At 31.2% G+C, this 21,369-nt stretch overlaps 2 protein-coding genes across 3 annotated transcripts in view; one reads left to right on the top strand and one right to left on the bottom strand.

Moving 5' to 3' along the window:
- The window catches only part of LOC124454398 (ZP domain-containing protein-like), a 33,020-nt gene extending 30,544 nt beyond the window's left edge, over window positions 1–2,476 (top strand). The window contains exon 3 of the mRNA XM_047005209.1: window positions 1,593–2,476. Within this exon, the coding sequence (XP_046861165.1) occupies window positions 1,593–2,179 (587 nt within the window). The 3' untranslated portion in view covers window positions 2,180–2,476. The remainder of the gene's footprint in view (window positions 1–1,592) is intronic.
- A 337-nt stretch (window positions 2,477–2,813) lies between these two features.
- Window positions 2,814–21,303, bottom strand: LOC124454592 (nuclear pore membrane glycoprotein 210-like). 2 transcript variants are annotated; one of them, XM_047005367.1, is made up of 35 exons: window positions 21,129–21,303; window positions 20,861–20,922; window positions 20,625–20,714; window positions 19,980–20,199; window positions 19,830–19,893; window positions 19,673–19,759; window positions 18,285–18,417; window positions 18,044–18,172; window positions 17,640–17,708; window positions 16,738–16,979; window positions 16,299–16,448; window positions 15,974–16,129; window positions 15,797–15,905; window positions 15,262–15,357; window positions 14,494–14,642; window positions 14,256–14,367; window positions 13,400–13,701; window positions 11,065–11,266; window positions 10,856–10,962; window positions 10,676–10,780; window positions 9,769–9,864; window positions 9,315–9,443; window positions 9,114–9,241; window positions 8,217–8,349; window positions 7,730–7,972; window positions 7,466–7,546; window positions 7,110–7,238; window positions 6,456–6,611; window positions 6,278–6,363; window positions 5,627–5,816; window positions 5,271–5,443; window positions 5,112–5,196; window positions 4,421–4,553; window positions 3,673–4,337; window positions 2,814–3,540 (listed from the first exon to the last, which is right to left on the bottom strand). In XM_047005367.1, the coding sequence occupies exons 4-35, from the start codon at window positions 20,000–20,002 to the stop codon at window positions 3,016–3,018; spliced, it is 5,187 nt and encodes a 1,728-aa protein (XP_046861323.1). In that variant the 5' UTR covers window positions 20,003–20,199; window positions 20,625–20,714; window positions 20,861–20,922; window positions 21,129–21,303; the 3' UTR covers window positions 2,814–3,015. The 2 variants fall into 2 exon arrangements, with proteins under 2 accessions (XP_046861323.1, XP_046861324.1); XM_047005368.1 differs by lacking the exons at window positions 18,044–18,172; window positions 18,285–18,417; window positions 19,673–19,759; ... (3 more) ...; window positions 20,861–20,922; window positions 21,129–21,303 and adding an exon at window positions 17,964–17,980.
- Between the last annotated feature and the right edge of the window lie 66 nt (window positions 21,304–21,369).

The following is a 21,369-nucleotide window of genomic DNA, read 5'->3' as shown; positions in this document are numbered from 1 at the left end:
GATTGTTTGCCATAAATTCCAAAGGGCTATTGATGTATGAAAAGCATTTTCTATAAAGTAAAATGTCTTTCTATGTATGCAGATAAACCTTGAAATTTGGCAAAACAGCAAAGTATTTTCATGATCACTAGGTAATTTTTCTGATGATCATTATAATTTCTAAACTAAATTATTTCAGATTTACATTTAAACGAGCTTTGATCATATGAAAAGATATTTATCATAACCAGTAAGCATGACCCATGAACCAATTTTAACATTCATGTAATTATATAATTAAAGACATGTTGGTTACATTCTGTTTGTATTTGCAAATACAATGCTACTAGTGATTGCTATATAGCACACCTTGCATATACTTACAGGAGATAATAGTCTAGTGAAATGCCTAATAAACATTTATGGCATTAAGCTGTCCTTAACTGCAAATTTTCACTCTGATAATTTTGCTTAACCTTTGGCAGAAAAAATTTTGAGTTTTTCTCAAAAGGTGAATTTGCTGGCACTGATGTGGAGATGGGTAAAGGGTTTCAATAAACTTGCATGGTTTGAAGTCTGAGCTTTTCTATATCTATGAACTGTCACTTGTAGTACCAAATTTCTAACTTAACTAAACTCATTACATAGAGGTTTGAATGGGGTCTCTAGGGGGTCTATGCCTGACAACTTGGTAGAAATTTTAAAGACTATATCTGTTTTGAATAGCATTATTGTAAAATAAATTTTACGTTCCTAGACATGCTAATGAGCCATATATTTGGCATGATAATGAGCCTAAATATTTGGCAAAACATTCAAGTATTGTTCACTTCATTTTTTTTTGAAAAACGTAAGCAAAATGTGTTGTTTTTACGCAAAAACGATGCCCACAAATACATTTTGTATTGCTCTAAAAGGATGAAAATGGAATTTTCAAGGCTCTGAAATTCAAAATTTCTCAGGGGAGAATGCCTCAGACCCCCCCAGGTGCGGAGCGCCTTCGACGTTTTATGACTGATGTTTGAAAAATCCTAGATCCGTCCCTGCATATATAATTATGATCTTGTCACTTGTCAGCAACAGACGTACTCAAAAGAAATAAAAGATGTTTACTGTGTTTGCACAGGCTTATGCAAACGAGGAGACCTTTGGGAGAACTCGAGAGCAGATAAGTGCAAGCCCGAGACCGAAGGTCGAGAGTTCTCATAAACGTCTCCGAGGTTTGCATAAGCCAGTGCAAACACGAAAAACATCTTTTATTTCTTTTATAAAATAACAACAATGCGAAAAAGACAAACATTTTAATTTTCCCTCTAAAATGTATTCATGATCGATTTGCAAATTCTCTTTGTCTGATTGACTGTTTTGATGGATTTGATTGGTTGAGCTCGGACGGGCTTTGCACAGGCTAATGCAAACACGGCTCTAGACCAATCAGCGCACGCGTTTCGTTGTGTTTATTTTATAAAGTAATTTGGATACCATGCTCCCTCCATGATAAAATCATGTTGACTTGTCAAAAATATTCAACTCGTTGAAATTTTCACAATCAACTTTTCATTTTTTGTAGTTGTGGTCAATAAATAATCTTTTCTTCCTACGTTAAATTTTAGATAAATTGATATGTGGTGAAAACAACATTACTTTTTGGATCAAGAAATCATTGTTAAATGTTACTTCAGCTTCTCAACTTCAACTTTCTGACAATTCTTGCAAACCCAAATCAACCAAATTATATTTTATCTTTACAACTTCACTAACTAGATGTGGGACAAAGATGACTGTTGAAAATGGCGGAAAAGTAATTTCTTTTCATAATAAAATCATCGAAAGTTTTTCAGGATTCAACTCATTCAAACACAACATTTCAAGAGAAAAGGAGATCCAGTTTCCTTTTAAATGTTCTTATCCTCATAATTTTCTTATTTCCTCGTCAGCCTTTGGTCTTGAAAACTTCACCGTCGAAAATAAAACTGTAACTAAAAAAGGCCAAGTGTCCATAGTTATGTCGCTGTACACAGATGAACTTTTCAGTCAATCATTGACAACAGATCCATCAATGCGAGATCGTCTTTATGTTGAAGTCAAACGTAATACAAACAAAACAAACTCAACTGTTGGAATAAAGTTAAATAAATGCTTTGTTACTTCAAAAAGCTCTTCGCGTCAATTTAAATATGTTCTTATTGAACGTGGGTAAGTTTTTTCAAATACGTGACGACTCGACAAAATTAACCCTGTTTGAAGCTATGAGCGTAGCTTAAAATCTTTAACTAATGAAATGTCAAACAAGGACAAACATGTTTTATTTCTATAATAAAAATAGAAAGCAAAGTGTAAAAAATTATTTTTCTTGAATTTTGGGGAGCAGAGTGGCTACAGGGTGTTAGTCCCAATAATAACTTTTCCACAAATAGTTTAACAAATTTAGTATATTTTTTTCTCTAAACATTTGTTTGAAAATTTTTATCATTAAATATTTATATTGTAATATTATTTGAAATATTCTTAACTTCTTTACTACTTCTTAAGCGGGCATTTTAAACAAAAAATGTGAACATAAAGTAAGGACTGTTTATAGAATGTTGTGTTTAATAATTTTCTACGTTTAGCAGAAAGAACTGTACTTACTCTTTTTTTAAACTTTTTGTGGCTGACATGCACAGGCTGGTAGGGCTGACCCCCCTCTCATGTAAACAGAAACAAATATGGTTTTTAATAGCTCGTAAGATCTCGCCTGGTAGGGTTCATTAAAACAGCACCTAAGGTAGAATTCAATACAATGAGTTTTCACGTTTAAATAAACTCAAAGCTTGATTACAAATGAAAAACACTTTTTAAAATGAGCTCGTTCAACACGTCTAATATCAATCCTTGGAGATTTGCTTCTACACAAATACAAATTGTTCACAAGAAAAACATCTTAATCAGCTATAAACAATAATTTGGTTAGAAAAGTATCTCACAAAAATTATAATACAATGATGTCATTTCGTAACTTTATATTACGACTGAAGAATTATATTCATTACTTCATCACCATTGGTTATTGAGTGACACTAAATAGTCCCTTGGCGATGAGCCAGGTGTTCGACGACCGAGTATTGGCGAGTGTCTACGACGTCCAGGACTGACATCACATTGACAATAAGCATCGTCCATAAAAATATGATTAGGATAAGGACTTTGATATAAGTATGGTGATGTTCTGGATGGAGGTGGAATTCTTTGAACAGGTCGACACACAAAAAATAACCATAAAATTACAAATAAAGGCAACAAAATAAGCAAAGCATCGTCGAGGGTAAAAATAGATGATTTTTGACAGTCTGGTCCAAGACATTGTTCTTTTACATTGTTAGTGTTAAGACTGGCAGCGGGTGTCGGTTTAGTGGACTGGAACACAATTGTAACCGTTTCCGATTGAAAAGTTAAATCACTATTGATTTCAATCGTGACATCATCAAGCGTCGATATCTTTGTGTCAACCAATGAAATGTCCACATATGCAACATTTCCGTAATGAATATTTGCAGAGATCAACGACGAAGAAACAGAAACCTGAAATAAGAAAAAATTAACACTTTAACTGTTATTCACGTTGTACGTACACAACTACTTTTCCTTGCTTCCATGATTTCTGGCAAACGTCTTATCAAATGTACACAGGAGTTTAAAAGACAATTAAATTACCTTTAAACTCTTCATCATGTCATCACTTGCAAATATTTTAACAGTAACAACAGGAGATAAAGCTGAAAGGAATACTTCGTGCTTTTCAAGAACAAAAGAAGGATAAAAGTCAAGTTCGGTACTTTTGGACTTCTTGTAAGCAGCGTTATCTTTATCGCTTAAAGTAACAGTTATTATGAGGTTAGGTTGAGATGACGTAAGAAGAATTGCGTCATCTTTACTTAAAGTTCTTGTGAAAATGAAACACGCGCTCTTGCCAAGTTTATAACCTGGTTTCACATAAAAAACATTGTTCACACTTAAACTGGTGAAATGTTCAAACGACAGAGAGCAAGAAAACGGAAACTCAACACTGGATGCTGCAGGCTCATTTTGTATGATGACATCAGAACAGCCAGTCAGCGGAGTTTTTCGTTGAGAAGCAAAATCAACACGAACCAAATAACTACCATTAATATTGGGACCTAGTGAGTTAGAGATAGTTTTTATGTCTTCAATATAAATATCAACATCAGATAGAACCACTTTAACTTCAATATACGTTGGTTGCCATGACGATGCATTGTAATAAACTAGAGTATTTCCACTTCCTGTAGCCATAGCGACTCCTGTTACTCCATCTATATTAAGCACGTTTTCTTTCGATGTCCACCAAACACCAGAATCTTAAAAAATCATGTCATAATTTTCGTAACATTAAATATGAAAATTCATGCATGAATATTGTATAATTAAAATAATTTACTACCTTCATCGCCGATGACGGTTTCTTTAAAACAAATCATCTCTCCAAGATAATATATAGGAGTAAATGGAGTGATTGCTTCAGTCGCTTTAAGATGAATAAAATCCACAATATGCGGTGATGACACTAACCAAACCTGCAGTGAAAAATAGAACGATAAAATTTGCGAAAATTATTTTTAGCGAAGGGGCATACGCTCAATTTAGCATATAAATAAACAAAAAATAGAAAATTGATGAAAAAATAACGAAGGCTTTCCAGATATTAGGCAACAAATGAACATCTGTCACAGGAAAATATGTTTGACATATTTCAAACACAAACAACAATGATCAGAATATTGCAAGATATTGTTTTGTTAACGTTTTAACGAAATTTTCAAACGCGCCACAAAACAAAGTCTAAATGCATTCCACCCTGAAGGAGTTTTGACAACAAATTTTTTCAACCTGTAAGTGAAAAATTATGAGCAATAACTTTTTTGTTTATTGGTTGAGAAGAACGTCTATTTTCTCCACTTCTTTAAACATGAATGCCTGTGCTCTGATGAAATGTTTAAACACAAACAAACATAATTGTCTACGCTTCGGTTCTAAAAATATGACTGATGTTAAAAGTTATCCAGTGATGTCATGAAAAGCTTTTCTGAAGATTTATACGATATGATTATTAGATGAACAAAATCTTTACGTACATTCAAAATTGCTTCTCCATCATTATGAGCGCGTATTGAATAAGTGCCATTATCTTGACCTTGTGTAACATGAATGGAATCAAACCTTTAACGAGGTCAAAATGAATATTTTAGTTTATCTGCAAAGCTCTCCTTTCTTTGAAATTGAATTGAGGCAACCTGTTCAGTCTATGTTTTACGTAAACATTAGCAGAATCAAACTTTCGTCCAATGTTGTCATGAAGAGAAATGGAAAATATAGCAGTTATGCCAACAGGAAGCGCGTGATGTTTCTCAAACAAAGTATAAACTGAAGATAAAGGCTCCAATGAGATAGATAACACTGACTTTACCTACGTATTACAGAAAAATTAAGATACATCATCTTTAATGTAGTACTAAAAACACTGATTCAAATTATTGAATTTTTGGTTTTATAAGACTAGCTTTAATATAGAACTTATGAGTACTCAACTTCCATAAAATACCACAGCATCAGCCGTCTTTCACATGGACTACATGAAGTACACACTCACCTCAACATGGACTACGACAGTTTGGTTAACTCCAAAATCCTCTCTTGACGTCACGACAATTCCTGCCGTTCCGGATATCATTCCGGTCTTAACATGTCCGCGATGATCGATGGTCAGCAGTGCTTGGGAGTCTTTGTCACGTGATTGAGAACAAACGTTCATTATACTGTAAGAAAGTCTGCCACCATCTCTGAGAAGGAAAAAAGATTTCCAATTTTACAATAACTGTGATATAGTTAGTAATAAATAGTTTTAAATATAGATCGAATGATTAAATGGTAGCTAAATTAAACTTCATCTAATATCCATGCATCATTCGCATAAAAACATTTCAAATGAAAGTATAATACAAACAGCTCACTCAGTTACAAATATTTTTTTGGAAACCACGCAAGAAATATTTATTATTGATTCGCTATCGTAAAAGAAAGACTTAACTTAGCAGACTTTAATAAATAATACAATGAATTATCGTTTTATAATCATTCCTCGTGAAAACCTTATAAGGATTATATCTAAATGACATCATACGTAATATTGATGATTATTCATTATTCATCATGTATTACTGATTGAGGATTAGATATAAATGATCTGCGTATCAACTGTCATTACGTCAAAATTAAAAAATCAGAGTGACGTAATGTCTACCTTTTTGTCTTAATTCTTGTAGTGACGTCATGAGGGAGCAACAGGTGACCATTTCTGGGAACAACAAGCTGTAATTTTTCATACACCTACACAACAGAACACGATCGTGAGTCTTTCTTTAAAAAGAAATTTTTCGTATTAAATTAATGTACGTAACATCCGAAGACGGTAAGATAACCTGTATTCTGACGTCATCAAAAAGATCAGCGGTCAGTATCGCTTGCTCATAAGTAGGATCGGCAAAGACAGCTTTTAGTTTAATGATAACTTCACCAGGATGTTTACATGATAATACAACACGAAATGGTCTTTCATAATCCACCGTAACACCACTCTAGAAATGGTATATATCAGCAATAGAAACGTCTTGAAATCGTGAGGTATGCACGAGTTTATCATTCTATTACATTCTTTTTCGAAAGGCATGCTCGACGGCAGACTGATAATTGGGGACACGGGGGTTGGGTGCTAACATTCATATATGCATGTTCTTAATGAAATCAACAGTGATTACGGATTATAACATATGAAATTATAAATATGGACCCTCCAAATTATCGATTCACGGCCGTCCTTGAAAAAGGGATTTATTGATTTCAAATTTTAAGCACAAAGAGAGCTGGGAAATTAATCAAATGAGAAACTCATAATAAAGATAAAAACTATATTTAATAAAATGAGATGATTTTTCCTAAGAAGATGCGATGATAGACAAATTTGTGTAATGACTGTGTGTAATGGTAAGGTAGATATAAAAACAATTTAACAAATGTTCAAAAGTTATTACAGCGGTGTACGTACGTTTTTAAGTAGAACACCAACATTAACTTACCTTATCATATAGAGACTTTAATTTACATACATCGATATTACTAGAGCTCCAATGGAATTCAAGATGAGGAATGATATTTCCAAAACTAAACGGAGTTTCATCATTCAGTCCCACAGCTCTTAATGCCGTCTAAAAAACAGTGAATGTATCAAAAATAAGAATTTTTCACAAACACTTGCTATGAAAAAAAAAAATATATTGAAAAAATGGTTATAAAATACTCAAAACTCGATGTTATAAAAACTCTTAATAACACAAAAGTAAAATGTTCTTATCAACCTGCAGATTGCGCGATTTACAAGTTTATAATACCCCCCAAAAAATATTCGTTGATAAGAAAACTGGGGAGAGTTTACCTCAGTATTTGTGACCACATTACTGGAGGGCGTATATATCTTTATACCAGTAAGACGTATCACTTCTACGATCACGTGATCCTAAAGCATTACAAGAAATGGGATGTCAATGTTTCATTGTTATTTTACGTATGCTAGGTAAGAATCTCAATTTCAGACAAGTAAATTAGGAAAATGCAACAGTAAAAAAATTTGTAAAAAAGTAACTTCATCAACATCCAAACTCGAAACAAACAAAAAAATTAACCAACTACAAAAACAAACCTCCGAAAATATGATGGCGTGACCTGATTGCGGGTCATTTGCCTCCACCAATCCAGTAACAAATGTTTTACCAGGTATTCGGGCAGTAATAAGACCAACACTACTTACAGATGCAACTGAATCGTTCTTTATGTTAAACAATGTTGTCACTTGAGGATAAGGACCACCTGTGGCGATCAGTTGAAACGTAGCACCAGGAATTAGAATAATGTACCTGGGGTCGAGTTTTAATGGAGGAAATACCTGTTAAATATAGATGTTAAATTTATAAATATAACTTTATTAATTCGTTACCATTCAATTAATGTTTCCATTCATACGTGGTGATGAACATATAACAAAGTATACAACATGAACTCAATGTCGACGTAATTGTTACAAAAACTTCGACGAGTTTTTTTTCATTTTTTAGTGAACGTTAAATACAGCAGATAAACAACAGTAATATTATCTCTATTTAATAATTTACGTATCAATTGCTCAATACCTGAACATGTTTCGGTTCGCTGGTAATTTGAGGTTTATTAGCTGGATGAGCTGTATACGTGAGTATTGTGTTTCCAATAGCAACGCCACGTAAAATATACAATGTCGTATCCAGTCCACTTTTTCCACTTAATCTAAAAACAGCAAACATTTGAAATGAAAAACGTTTGACCTCGGTAGACACAACTTGTTAAAATGCCCCTCTTTTACATAGCAATATAATAGTACACGTATATACACAATAGTACACGTATATACACAATACAGTAGTATATACACAATAGTACGTATATACAATAATACACGTATATACACAATAGTACACGTATATACACAATAGTACACGTATATACACAATAGTACACGTATATACACAATAGTACACGTATATACACAATAGTACACGTATATACACAATAGTACACGTATATATACACAATAGCACACGTATATACACAATAGTACACGTATATACACAATAGTACACGTATATACACAATAGTACACGTATATACACAATAGCACACGTATATACACAATAGTACACGTATATACACAATAGTACACGTATATACACAATAGTACACGTATAGCACACGTATATACACAATAGTACACGTATATACACAATAGTACACGTATATACACAATAGTACACGTATACACAATAGTACACGTATATACACAATAGTACACGTATATACACAATAGTACAGTATATACACAATAGTACACGTATATACACAATAGTACACGTATATACACAATAGTACACGTATATACACAATAGTACACGTATATACACAATAGTACACGTATATACACAATAGTACACGTATATACACAATAGTACACATATATACACAATAGTACACATATATACACAATATGAACTTACTTTACATTAACGAGATCACGTGAAAGCCGTGGTGTAAGATTGAGAAGATCCAGTTGACTGACCAATAGTGGGTTATTCAACTCATCAATAACCATCACAGAGCAATTGATCACATGACCTAATTCCACCTATAAATATCGAGAATATAAGCAATTTTAATTACCAAGCTACAACACTTGAATGCAGACAATTTTATCCTACCTTATCCACAACAGTAACGAGAATACGGTCAATGTCCGATATCCTTATATTTGCCATAGCAGGATTAGGAGAATCAAGACATTGATCATAAACTGTGAGAGTATAGATTCCAGTCATTTTAGGAGTTATCTACAACAAATAGATGTTCATGTTTGTGGATTTAGATCGCCCGGGATAGTAAAGTCCTGAGAGGACTCTTGGTATTGATGTAGACAGACGTTTCGACAACCTCAGCAGAAATCATTTTTAGTGTACAGTGCCGCTAAGGCTGTCGAAACGTCAGTCAACAACAACAAAAACAGTCCTTCGCAGGACTCTACTAACCTGGACGATCTACATCCACATAGATGTAACGATACTCCCGGGTTCAAACCATTTTACTTTAAATTGATGTTCATTGTTCACATTCTTTATGTTGATTTAACTTTATATTGATGTATAAATAACCACTTACTTTTACAGATGATTTTAGAGAAGATAAACTTGCAATATCATCATCACTTCCTTTTACTTGATATTTTCCAGAGCCACCAAATATCCTCAATTCCACCTTGATGAAAAAACTATTTCATTCGCTAATTTAATATGAAGCAAATAAAGACTCGTGTTTAACTCAATATTTGAAAAAGAAACAAGAAATTTTATTTGTAAAGTAATATTTCGAATTTGCTACAAATTCGTCATCAGACTGAATCAGACTAATAAAACAGTAAACGAGTACAAACATATGTTATGGACGTCAAACAAAAATAAATCATTCATAATAAACATTAGTCATTCACTTATAAAACAGTAAACGAGTACAAACATATGTTATGGACGATAAACAAAAATAAAAACATTTATAATAAACATTAGTCATTCACTTATAAAACAGTAAACGAGTACAAACATATGTTATGGACGATAAACAAAAATAAAAACATTCATAATAAACATTAGTCATTCACTTATAAAACAGTAAACGAGTACAAACATATGTTATGGACGATAAACAAAAATAAAAACATTCATAATAAACATTAGTCATTCACTTATAAAACAGTAAACGAGTACAAACATATGTTATGGACGATAAACAAAAAAAACATTCATAATAAACATTAGTCATTCACTTATAAAACAGTAAACGAGTACAAACATATGTTATGGACCTCAAACAAAAATAAAAACATTCATAATAAACATTAGTCATTCACTTATAAAACAGTAAACGAGTACAAACATATGTTATGGACCTCAAACAAAAATAAAAACATTCATAATAAACATTAGTTTAACGTAGTAAGTAAAGCAAGTTTTTCGAACATCTTTTCAAACGAATATTTTCATTTTGTTACGGAAACCTGTCTTTTTAATACCTTATTGAATGGATGGTTAAAAATTGCAGCTTGTGTAGGTTCAATACGTATATCACTTGTCAAGGAAAGTTTTATTGACGCACTTAGATGTTTCTTTAAATTTTCCTGAAAATAAAACATCTTTATTTAACAAATTGAGTAACACCCGAAAATGAGCTGAAACTCAAATTAAATGCCAACCTCATCACCGACGCCCGCATTCCGTAGTATAACGACACGATACTTCATGATAGTTGATTTTATGGTCACCGAGCCTTGCTTCACTTTTAACTGGCAAACTTGATACGCTGAGCAAAACAACACAAACATTAATTATTCATAAAATATATTATGTTCATGTTGTTTATTATTCGCATAATTTAAACATCACGCGAATGTTTATCACTTACAAATCATTTTCATGTACGGACCAAACATATCTTCTTCATATGTCATTTCAATGTCAGTTTCGTTACTGCGATCAAATGAAGCCATATCATAGTTGCTGCTTGTCCAAAGAATTTCAAGTGACGTGAAATTATCAAACAAACGATTTTTATTGTCTCTCAATGAAATACGAAGTTTCAGATCTTGAGGACTTCGTACGTGGAACTAAATATAATAAAGATCGTGATTGTAGATAAATGAATAATGAATTCAATAATAGAACATAAATAGAGAATAATGAATTCAATAATAGAACATAAATAGAGAATAATGAATTCAATAATAGAACATAAATAGAGAATAATGAATTCAATAATAGAACATAAATAGATAATAATGAATTCAATAATAGAACATAAATAGATAATAATGAATTCAATAATAGAACATAAATAGATAATAATGAATTCAATAATAGAACATAAATAGATAATAATGAATTCAATAATAGAACATAAATAGATAATAATGAATAATAGAACATAAATAGATAATAATGAATTCAATAATAGAACATAAATAGATAATATTGAATTCAATAATAGAACATAAAATAATATTGAATAATAGAACATAAATAGTAATATTGAATTCAATAATAGAACATAAATAGATAATATTGAATTCAATAATAGAACATAAATAGAATAAATAATAATAGAACATAAATAAATAATGGAATTCAATATAAATAGAAATAATGAATTCAATAATAGAACATAAATAGATAATATGAATTCAATAATAGAACATAAATAGATAATGAATTCAATAATAGAACATAAATAGATAATAATGAATTCAATAATAGAACATAAATAGATAATATTGTATTCAATAATAGAACATAAATAGATAATATTGTATTCAATAATAGAACATAAATAGATAATAATGAATTCAATAATAGAAAATAAATAGATAATATTGAATTCAATAATAGAACATAAATAGATAATATTGTATTCAATAATAGAACATAAATAGATAATATTGTATTCAATAATAGAACATAAATAGATAATAATGAATTCAATAATAGAACATAAATAGATAATAAATTCAATAATAGAACATAAATAGATAATAATGAATTCAATAATAGAACATAAATAGATAATATTGAATTCAATAATAGAACATAAATAGATAATAATGAATTCAATAATAGAACATAAATAGATAATAATGAATTCAATAATAGAACATAAATAGATAATATTGAATTCAATAATAGAACATAAATAGATAATGAATTCAATAATAGAACATAAATAGATAATATTGAATTCAATAATAGAACATAAATAGATAATATTGAATTCAATAATAGAACATAAATAGATAATATTGAATTCAATAATAGAACATAAATAAATAATAATGAATTCAATAATAGAACACAAATAGATAATATTGAATTCAATAATAGAACATAAATAGATAATATTGAATTCAATAATAGAACATAAATAAATAATAATGAATTCAATAATAGAACATAAATAGATAATAATGAATTCAATAATAGAACATAAATAGATAATATTGAATTCAATAATAGAACACAAATAGATAATATTGAATTCAATAATAGAACACAAATAGATAATATTGAATTCAATAATAGAACATAAATAAATAATAATGAATTCAACAATAGAACACAAATAGATAATAATGAATTCAATAATAGAACATAAATAGATAATATTGAATTCAATAATAGAACATAAATAGATAATATTGAATTCAATAATAGAAAATAAATAGATAATAATGAATTCAATAACAGAACATAAATAGATAATATTGAATTCAATAATAGAACATAAATAGATAATATTGAATTCAATAATAGAACATAAATAGATAATAATGAATTCAATAATAGAACATAAATAGATAATTGAATTCAATAATAGAACATAAATAGATAATATTGAATTCAATAGAACATAAATAGATAATAATGAATTCAATAATAGAACATAAATAATATTGAATTCAATAATAGAACATAAATAGATAATATTGAATTCAATAATAGAACATAAATAGATAATAATGAATTCAATAATAGAACATAAATAGATAATGCTGCGGTATAGTCAATACATTGCAAACATATTTGTATTTTATTAAATCTATATTTGACACATCCTTAACATGACAATTTTCGTTCTCATCATTTAGGTATCCAGGTTAAAATTTTTTTCATTAAAAGTCACAAAAACATTTATGTTTCTCTCGAGATACCAAACAAATGAACAATCACTAATTATACGTAACAAATACCTCTTTATTAGGACTCTGACAATCCTGTAAACTGAACGTACGATCCGTGATCTCGGGTAGTTGAACATCTGGTTCCAAGTTGAGGGTGGCAGGTATCATGCAGGCAAATCTCAAAGTGATATTAGAGCTCGCTGGATAGCTATTAGTCTTTGATGGATTATTCCCAATTGTAACCACAATGTTTTGTTCCCCGAGCTCTTTACAAGTCACGTGATAATAATGTAGAGAGCTTTGTTCACCGAACGGATGTTGTGGTATCACATCAGTTCTTATTGAGATCAGAGCTAACTTCTCAGAGTTCACTGAAGTACAAAATATATTATAATTAGTTACTAAAGTAATACAATGGATGTGGTTACCTTTCCCATAATGTGTAAATCTAACATGAAACCATGAATGACGTGGTTACCTTTCTCATAATGTGTAAATCTAACATGAAACCATGAATGACGTGGTTACCTTTCTCATAATGTGTAAATCTAACATGAAACCATGAATGATGTGGTTACCTTTCTCATAATGTGTAGATCTAACATGAAACCATGAATGATGTGGTTACCTTTCTCATGTGTAGATCTAACATGAAACCATGAATGACGTGGTTACCTTTCTCATAATGTGTAAATCTAACATGAAACCATGAATGACGTGGTTACCTTTCTCATAATGTGTAAATCTAACATGAACCCATGAATGACGTGGTTACCTTTCTCATAATGTGTAAATCTAACATGAAACCATGAATGACGTGGTTACCTTTCTCATAATGTGTAAATCTAACATGAAACCATGAATGACGTGGTTACCTTTCTCAAAATGTGTAAATCTAACATGAAACCATGAATGACGTGGTTACCTTTCTCATAATGTGTAGATCTATCATGAACCCATGGCTGAGGTCCACCTTGTATGATAAAGTTCTTTGCTGAACCAAGGGTGACAACAGCAATGTCAACAGGATCGAGAGCCTAGAAGATAATACATTCATAACGTAGCAATAATGGTGTGAGATTTCTCATTGAAGGGATTGAAATTTGACAGTAAAAGAAAACAGTAAATGAAATGTTAGAGAAAAGTAGATGAATTTTCCTTACTTTAAGTGGTAAATACGCAGCTACTGTAACAGTTGCTTTGATAGTAATATTTTTATATTGATATCCAGCTGTGACAATGACATATCCTTGACGCAAAGCTTTCAGGTACACTGATGTACAACCAGGAGTAATAATATCATCAAACTCATCTAAAATAATCATTTAAACATTAGTAATATTGAGACGATCGTTAAAAAGCGTTAAGGTATACTGATGTATATCCAGGAGTTAGAAAATCATCTACTTTATTTTAAATAAACGTAAAGTCATTCAAAATGCACGACTCGAAAATTGTGCTTCTTCAGATTATATTTTCATTGAGCATAACTTTATTCACATCACGTTTCACTCTCAAGATACTGTAGTTTGTGTAATGGACGCTTTACAAAACGTTTTTCGTCACATTGCATAATGAGAATTTCGCAGAGCAGGTATACTTGCTGTCAACCGAAAAGAGCTTCCTTTATTGTGGAGTTAATGGTATAAAAAATTTCCTCATAATTTTGACAAAAAGTTGCCTTGAAACTAAAAGATGTTTGAAACTTTGTATCAACTCATTGTGCAAAATGACGTAGAAAGTTGCGTAAATCGGTTATTACAAAAACTTTAATATCGCAATATCTTCGATATGCATAAACAGTTCTACAAAATACACTGTCATTTTTAAAGTTCTGTTGAACGAAAATATAATTTGAATAGTAAATTTTTGGAGTCATATGCCCTTTAAAAATAACGTTAGTATCATCAGTCGCCACGTAAACAACAAACCTGATGTTCCAAGTACTTGAAATATTGAAGGATCAGTAACAGATATCGTAAGGTTCATTTTGCGACAATCATCAAAAAACAATAAATCATCACTTTCTAAAAGAATTATTCATAAGTTAAATAACTTCAATTATGGATTTCAAAATGGTGATAATAATAATAGTTCAAAGAACTGTTTAACCAGAACACTAACCCAACAATTCAAAGGAACCGTTATTTACAGCTAATTGTTGGGTTAGTGTTCTGGTTAAAACAGTTCTTTTAAGAACTATTACATTGTTATCATCACCATTCACCATGGTTTTGCTATTTTGAAATCCATCTTTAAGTTTGTCACCACGACAAAGTCTCTGTTTCATAACTTCAATTAATAATCACGCCTAAACTTGTATACGTAAAGTTTCAATTTTTAGAAGTATTTAAAAAAGGATAATTTATGGCTAATCATAAATATGTATTATCGAAAGAAAGGATGAACTATAACTGATTCTAAACATTACATGTTTGTTAAACAATATACGTATCTACAACAAACCTGGTAAAGAAAATGCAGCAGCAGCCAGAGGAATCTTTAACTTTGTACCAATTTCAACTTCAACTCTCGAGGGGACAAACTTTAAGTTGTCCGGAGGCAATATATAAACCTACAATACAACAAGTGAATTGAAAAACAACCACTAAAAGTTTTCTTCTTCAAGTTACACAAACACACCTTTGATTGACCATAATGCAATAAATTCTCAGTGTCATGAGCCTTCACAATGGTGAATCCTGTGTCAGCGGTCGTAGTGAGAAGACCTCGAATGTTGACACTTGCAATGGTCGTAGCATCAGAAGACCATGAGTATTGTCCACTCCCCCCTGTGGCCTAAAAAGGTAATGCACAATGTTACATGAAGTATTTATACTATATACAACGTGATCTACGTAAAATAACTGGTTAAACTTTTGGCAAGCGAAAACAACAGCAATTTCTTTACGTGAAATCCTCTTCCCTTCCTCCCCACATGTAGTAAAATTTTGCTTCATGTACATACTTCAAGTTGGTATTTGTAATGATCACTACCATTTGGTATCCATGGAAACGCCAAAACAGCAGGTGTCACGGTGACGGGATTATAAATAATAACATTTTGTTTACCACGAACGGGAGGATCGAGGACCACAATTTCTCCAGTGATAAACAACTATAAAATTGAGTAAGTGAACTCTTGATAACTTTACAATAATATTGATATGAAAAATCATTATTGAGCAGTTGGCATCAACTTCTCCACGATAATGAAACAAACTGGGTTATCCTTCACTTTATTAGTATAACGACCTACCGTACAAGGCATTTACGTATGATTTACGTATAAGCGTTTGAATCTGATCAGTGAGAAAATAAACTTTGTAATCCATACAAATATCCATTACATAGTCGTACATACGTAAGGTAGTCAACTACACAACACAAAACATTCAAATTGTTACCGTAATCTTAGACAGTACAGCATGCAGCACTATTTTCCCACTGGTCAACGTCTTCGTCTCGTGATACGATCCATTATCAGAAGAATAAGAAACATCGAAATGGGATTTTGGAAATTCAGTTGTGATTTGAATGTTACCACCAACATAAAGTTTATGATTAAGTTTGTCAAAGACGTTCACTGTGACAAAATATTCACGTTTACTCTCTAAGATCCAAACATCGCCGGAAGTGATAGAAAATCCTGAAAAATCATAGAGACGGAATAATCTCAATGTTAACATTTTATGTTAACTTTCTTCATTTTGCTTGAGTTTACGTGATGAATATTTACGTGATAAATATTTACGTGATGAATATTTACGTGATGAATATTTACGTGATGAATATTTACGTGATAAATATTTACGTGATGAATATTTACGTGATGAATATTTACGTGATGAATATTTACGTGATGAAGCAACAGTAACAACAGCTTAAGCAACGCACGAAAATTGAAGATTTCTTTCATAAGACTATTGATGTGGTTTTCAAATACTTAGCAAATGTTCAAGTAAATACGAGAGAGTTGTGAGATTTCTATAAATGTTAAGCTGAAAATATCAATGATATTTTACAAAACAAAACTTAAACATGTACAACTCGTGTAAAACGTCACAGGTAAATATGCTTTAACTATTTCATTCAATGAAATCAATAACAATTTTTCCAAATGCTTTTTTAGCGCAAATTTTAACGTCTTTTCGTGTTTGAAAACAAAATTTGGCGCCAAAAGTTTTGCCTTTCAAACGTCACAACTTGCGCTCAGTGACGTCACACGAACACGCTTCAACAATGAATTAAGCACGTGCAAATCACGACGTCCATAATCATTTTAAACAGTTATGAAATTAAGAATTACCTAGATGATCAGGTTCATTAACATAAATACCAACTGTTGGTTGTCTTGTAGATATTTGATCTTTCATGTCTCATCATAACGTTAAGGATTAAACAAAGTATCCATAAAAGTACCTAAGTAATGTACTACAAGTATTTACTGACGTACCATAAGTACATGCTGTCTATTGTATTGTACGGTGAAACAGAAATACGTACATACACAATTATTTTAATAGAAGCTAATAAAGAACATGCATATATAAATGTTAGCCCCCCCCCCTCCGCGCAACAATTGTCAACCCACCCAGTCCATGGCGTGCACAAGGTGTACACAAAAGAATACTTTTATCAACAAGGGTGACTTGTACATACCAAAGAACAAAAACCTACCCCCTCAGTCCAGAAGTACACACAAAAAGATACTTTTATCAACAAGGGTGACTTGTGTATAACCAAGAACACGACCAATAACATTAGATGATGGTTCATGAAGAACTGCAACAGTTGTATTGCTGAGAACAAACTCAAATTGTGTTGACGGCATTTCGACATCTAATGATAAAATTATGTTTTACAATCTTTAATTGTACAATTACTTTCCTTAAATCATTGATATTATTAAAGTAAACCACAGCACAGGAATAAGAAATGCAATTATGTTTACCTATCATAGAGTTTTGTCGAAATCTTTTGACTGTGTATTTGACAGCAGTATTTATCATAATGTAGACATCTCTCGATGGAATTATTATTAAGTTATCAATCACCAATAACTTTACTTCGTCAGATTGAACATCCTAAAAGACAACATGAATGTAAAAGTACAAGAAACATCATTAAACAATCTTAGAGTTTTCCTTCCAGCAATAAATTCCATTTGCGATATTGCATTTTAGTGTGATAAATGAAAAAGTTTCTAATTTCGTTCTGTTTTTATGGTAAAGATTAAAATGAGCGTCGACATCTTTCAATGACTTTGCCCCAAGTCTGGAGCAGCTAATCTTTGTGACGTCACGCACAGGATTCGTTAATACGAAATATAAGTATATGCCAACTACCTTGGATGACGTCAGAATTAGGCTAGACCCAGACCTCTTGCCAAGACGGACAAGGTCCATTAAAAAGCGTCTAAATAAGCCGACGATTTGACCGAAGAATTAAAATTTTTTATTCAAGAACAATAATAAAAACTTACGCTAGTTGGGCACTTAAATACGTAATAAAACCATGTTTATGAAAAGACGATGTTGAGTTGAAATATTTTTTTTATAATTAAACCGCATCATTTTGATTCCACACAAACATTTCATTAAACTTATCTGCTGCACGCACGAATGGAAATCGTAGAGAAAAACGTCACAATTATCATGAAATAAATCAGTTCTCTTACATAACGAACATTTTAAATCTAGCACAGAACGATTTCGTGACTGTGATCCTTTCACTTTCATTTAAGAATTAAATTCATGTATCGTCAACATTTATTATACGACAGCGTGAACACAATCAATGTATAGAATTTTGCTTCTTTTAAATCAAAATGCGCTATCCGGAGGGAGAAAATATAGCTTGTAATTTAACTTTAATCCAATTTTGACTTTTAATTTAACTTGATCTGAAACACTTTTCTCTTTCATGTTTGTAAATGTAGATCGTCCAGGTTGGTATGGTCCTGAGAAGGACTGTTTTTGTTGTTGTTGACTGACGTTTCGACAACCTTAGCTGTAGTCATCTTCAGAGTCAAAATACGCAACAAAGTATATAACATAGGAAATCTTGAATACGTGTGAATTGTTTGCACAATGGAAAACAACACTGTCTGGCTCGTTGTTAGATTTGTGAATTGATCTACGACGTATGGACTATGGTTCACACATAAAGCTGTTCAAGAAAGACTAAAGTGTTCCAAAATACAATCCTTTACATAACCCACCAAAATTTACAATAAACGCAACAATTTACAAATTGCCTAAAGAATTCTTAAATAGGCAAACTTAAACTGTCTAGTGTAAGTTGTGAATAAATTAATGATAATTTATATATTTAGCAAACCTGGAAAGTAGGATGACTTAATTTTGCTCTGACCAGTGCTGTTCCTGTTGTTATACCTTCGACAATGATACTGCTGCCCCTTAAACACTTAAAATAAACAATTTTCATGAGTTAAGTCCAAATTCAACAACAGCAATGTGGTAAACATAGAGTTTACCTCGGCTTCTAAAGCATAAATAGCAGCTGAGGTTTCATTAATTGATTCAGCAAATGGGACAATCCTAAATACAAAGTGATTAAAACATTTTTTAGCACTCAACATACTTATCTATCTTGTCCAATGTATTGATGCAGTTGTACTACGTACCTTAATATGCTAGAGGCATCCATTGATCCAGGAATAGTAATAAGTTCCCAGTCAAAGACAAGGCCATCAATGGAAGAAAATAAATTATCTGTGTCATCATACGCAAAGACTTGAAGAACTTCTGGTGATTGTCCCAGTAAAAGTTCACGTGTTGTAGTTTGGATTAGAATACGATTTATTTTGTTGACAAATACATCAGCACGAATGACATTGCCAGTTACTGAAAGTAAAAAAAAGTTAGATAAAATCGCTATCTTTGCTTAAATGTATTGAAGTGAAAGGGAGACACTCTTACAGCTGAAATTGCAGATATATCTTTTAATACAAGATGTTTGTGCTTGTGTTACAATGAGAAATTACTCTTTCCTCATTAATACACAAACATTCAGACAATGACATATATCACATTACAAGACTACAATTGGCATTTGCATTTTTTCGTGAAATTAAGGAGATTGTACACACCAAATAAAAATATTTAATATCTAAGATCTCTTTTTTGCTGAAAATAGCTAATTTTAGTGTCAAGTAAACACATCTGTCACAGAGATCATTTATTACTAGACATGATCAAATTTCAATTTTATTAAAAAAATCCCTCATACAATGACACGAATAGTTTAAAATCATCAAGATTTGACAAACCTTTCTCTTCAGCAATAATTATCGCAGTTTGCTTTTCAGGTTTTGATGATTGTGATGTGACTACAGCCTTTTGACTACAGTCATTTTGACCTAATGACAAAAATAAATAATCTTTCTTTTTAGAAATCAATACTAGTCTTGCTGGACTTTTTATTCATTATCATTCATGTACACTCACACTGACTGTACACAGAATAATTTAAAGCATAATTTAGTGGGAACAAAACAAAATTTACCTTTCTTTGGTGAAATACCAATAACAGGTCGAATTTCGGCAATCTCTGGTCTTGAAGAACTCCTAAAATTAAATCACATTATACGTTATAAGTCTTTCATGTTTCTTAATTCTAAGGAATTTTACCAGTACACACATTGGGAATAATATCATCTTTATCAAAGCCGTTTTTTAAACCTTTCATATTTCATAATATACATATAAACAAAGACTCAATTGAAAGTCAATTATAAAATTAAACACGTGCAAAGATACTCAGTTCAACGAACCATTTATAACAACCGCTCTGTGCCCAAACAGTAAAGTTGACGTTAGCTGAGCCTGCCGTAGAATAAGGAAGAAGGATGCTTAAAACATTCAAAGTATCAGGTTGTTTTTCAATGAAAAATAAATCAAATAATGAAAGAAAACATTTTAACAAAAGAATCTTCCTAAACCCCGCCATTTTTGGAGTTTGGATGAACGGTATGTTTCGTATGTCTTACATAAAGTCCTTCCTACAATAAGAAG

This window comes from Xenia sp. Carnegie-2017, unplaced genomic scaffold, assembly GCF_021976095.1.
Source record: "Xenia sp. Carnegie-2017 unplaced genomic scaffold, XeniaSp_v1 HiC_scaffold_3, whole genome shotgun sequence".
Lineage (NCBI taxonomy): Eukaryota > Metazoa > Cnidaria > Anthozoa > Malacalcyonacea > Xeniidae > Xenia > Xenia sp. Carnegie-2017.
Note: the sequence above shows the minus strand (reverse complement) of the source record. Positions and strands in the feature narration are given on the sequence as shown.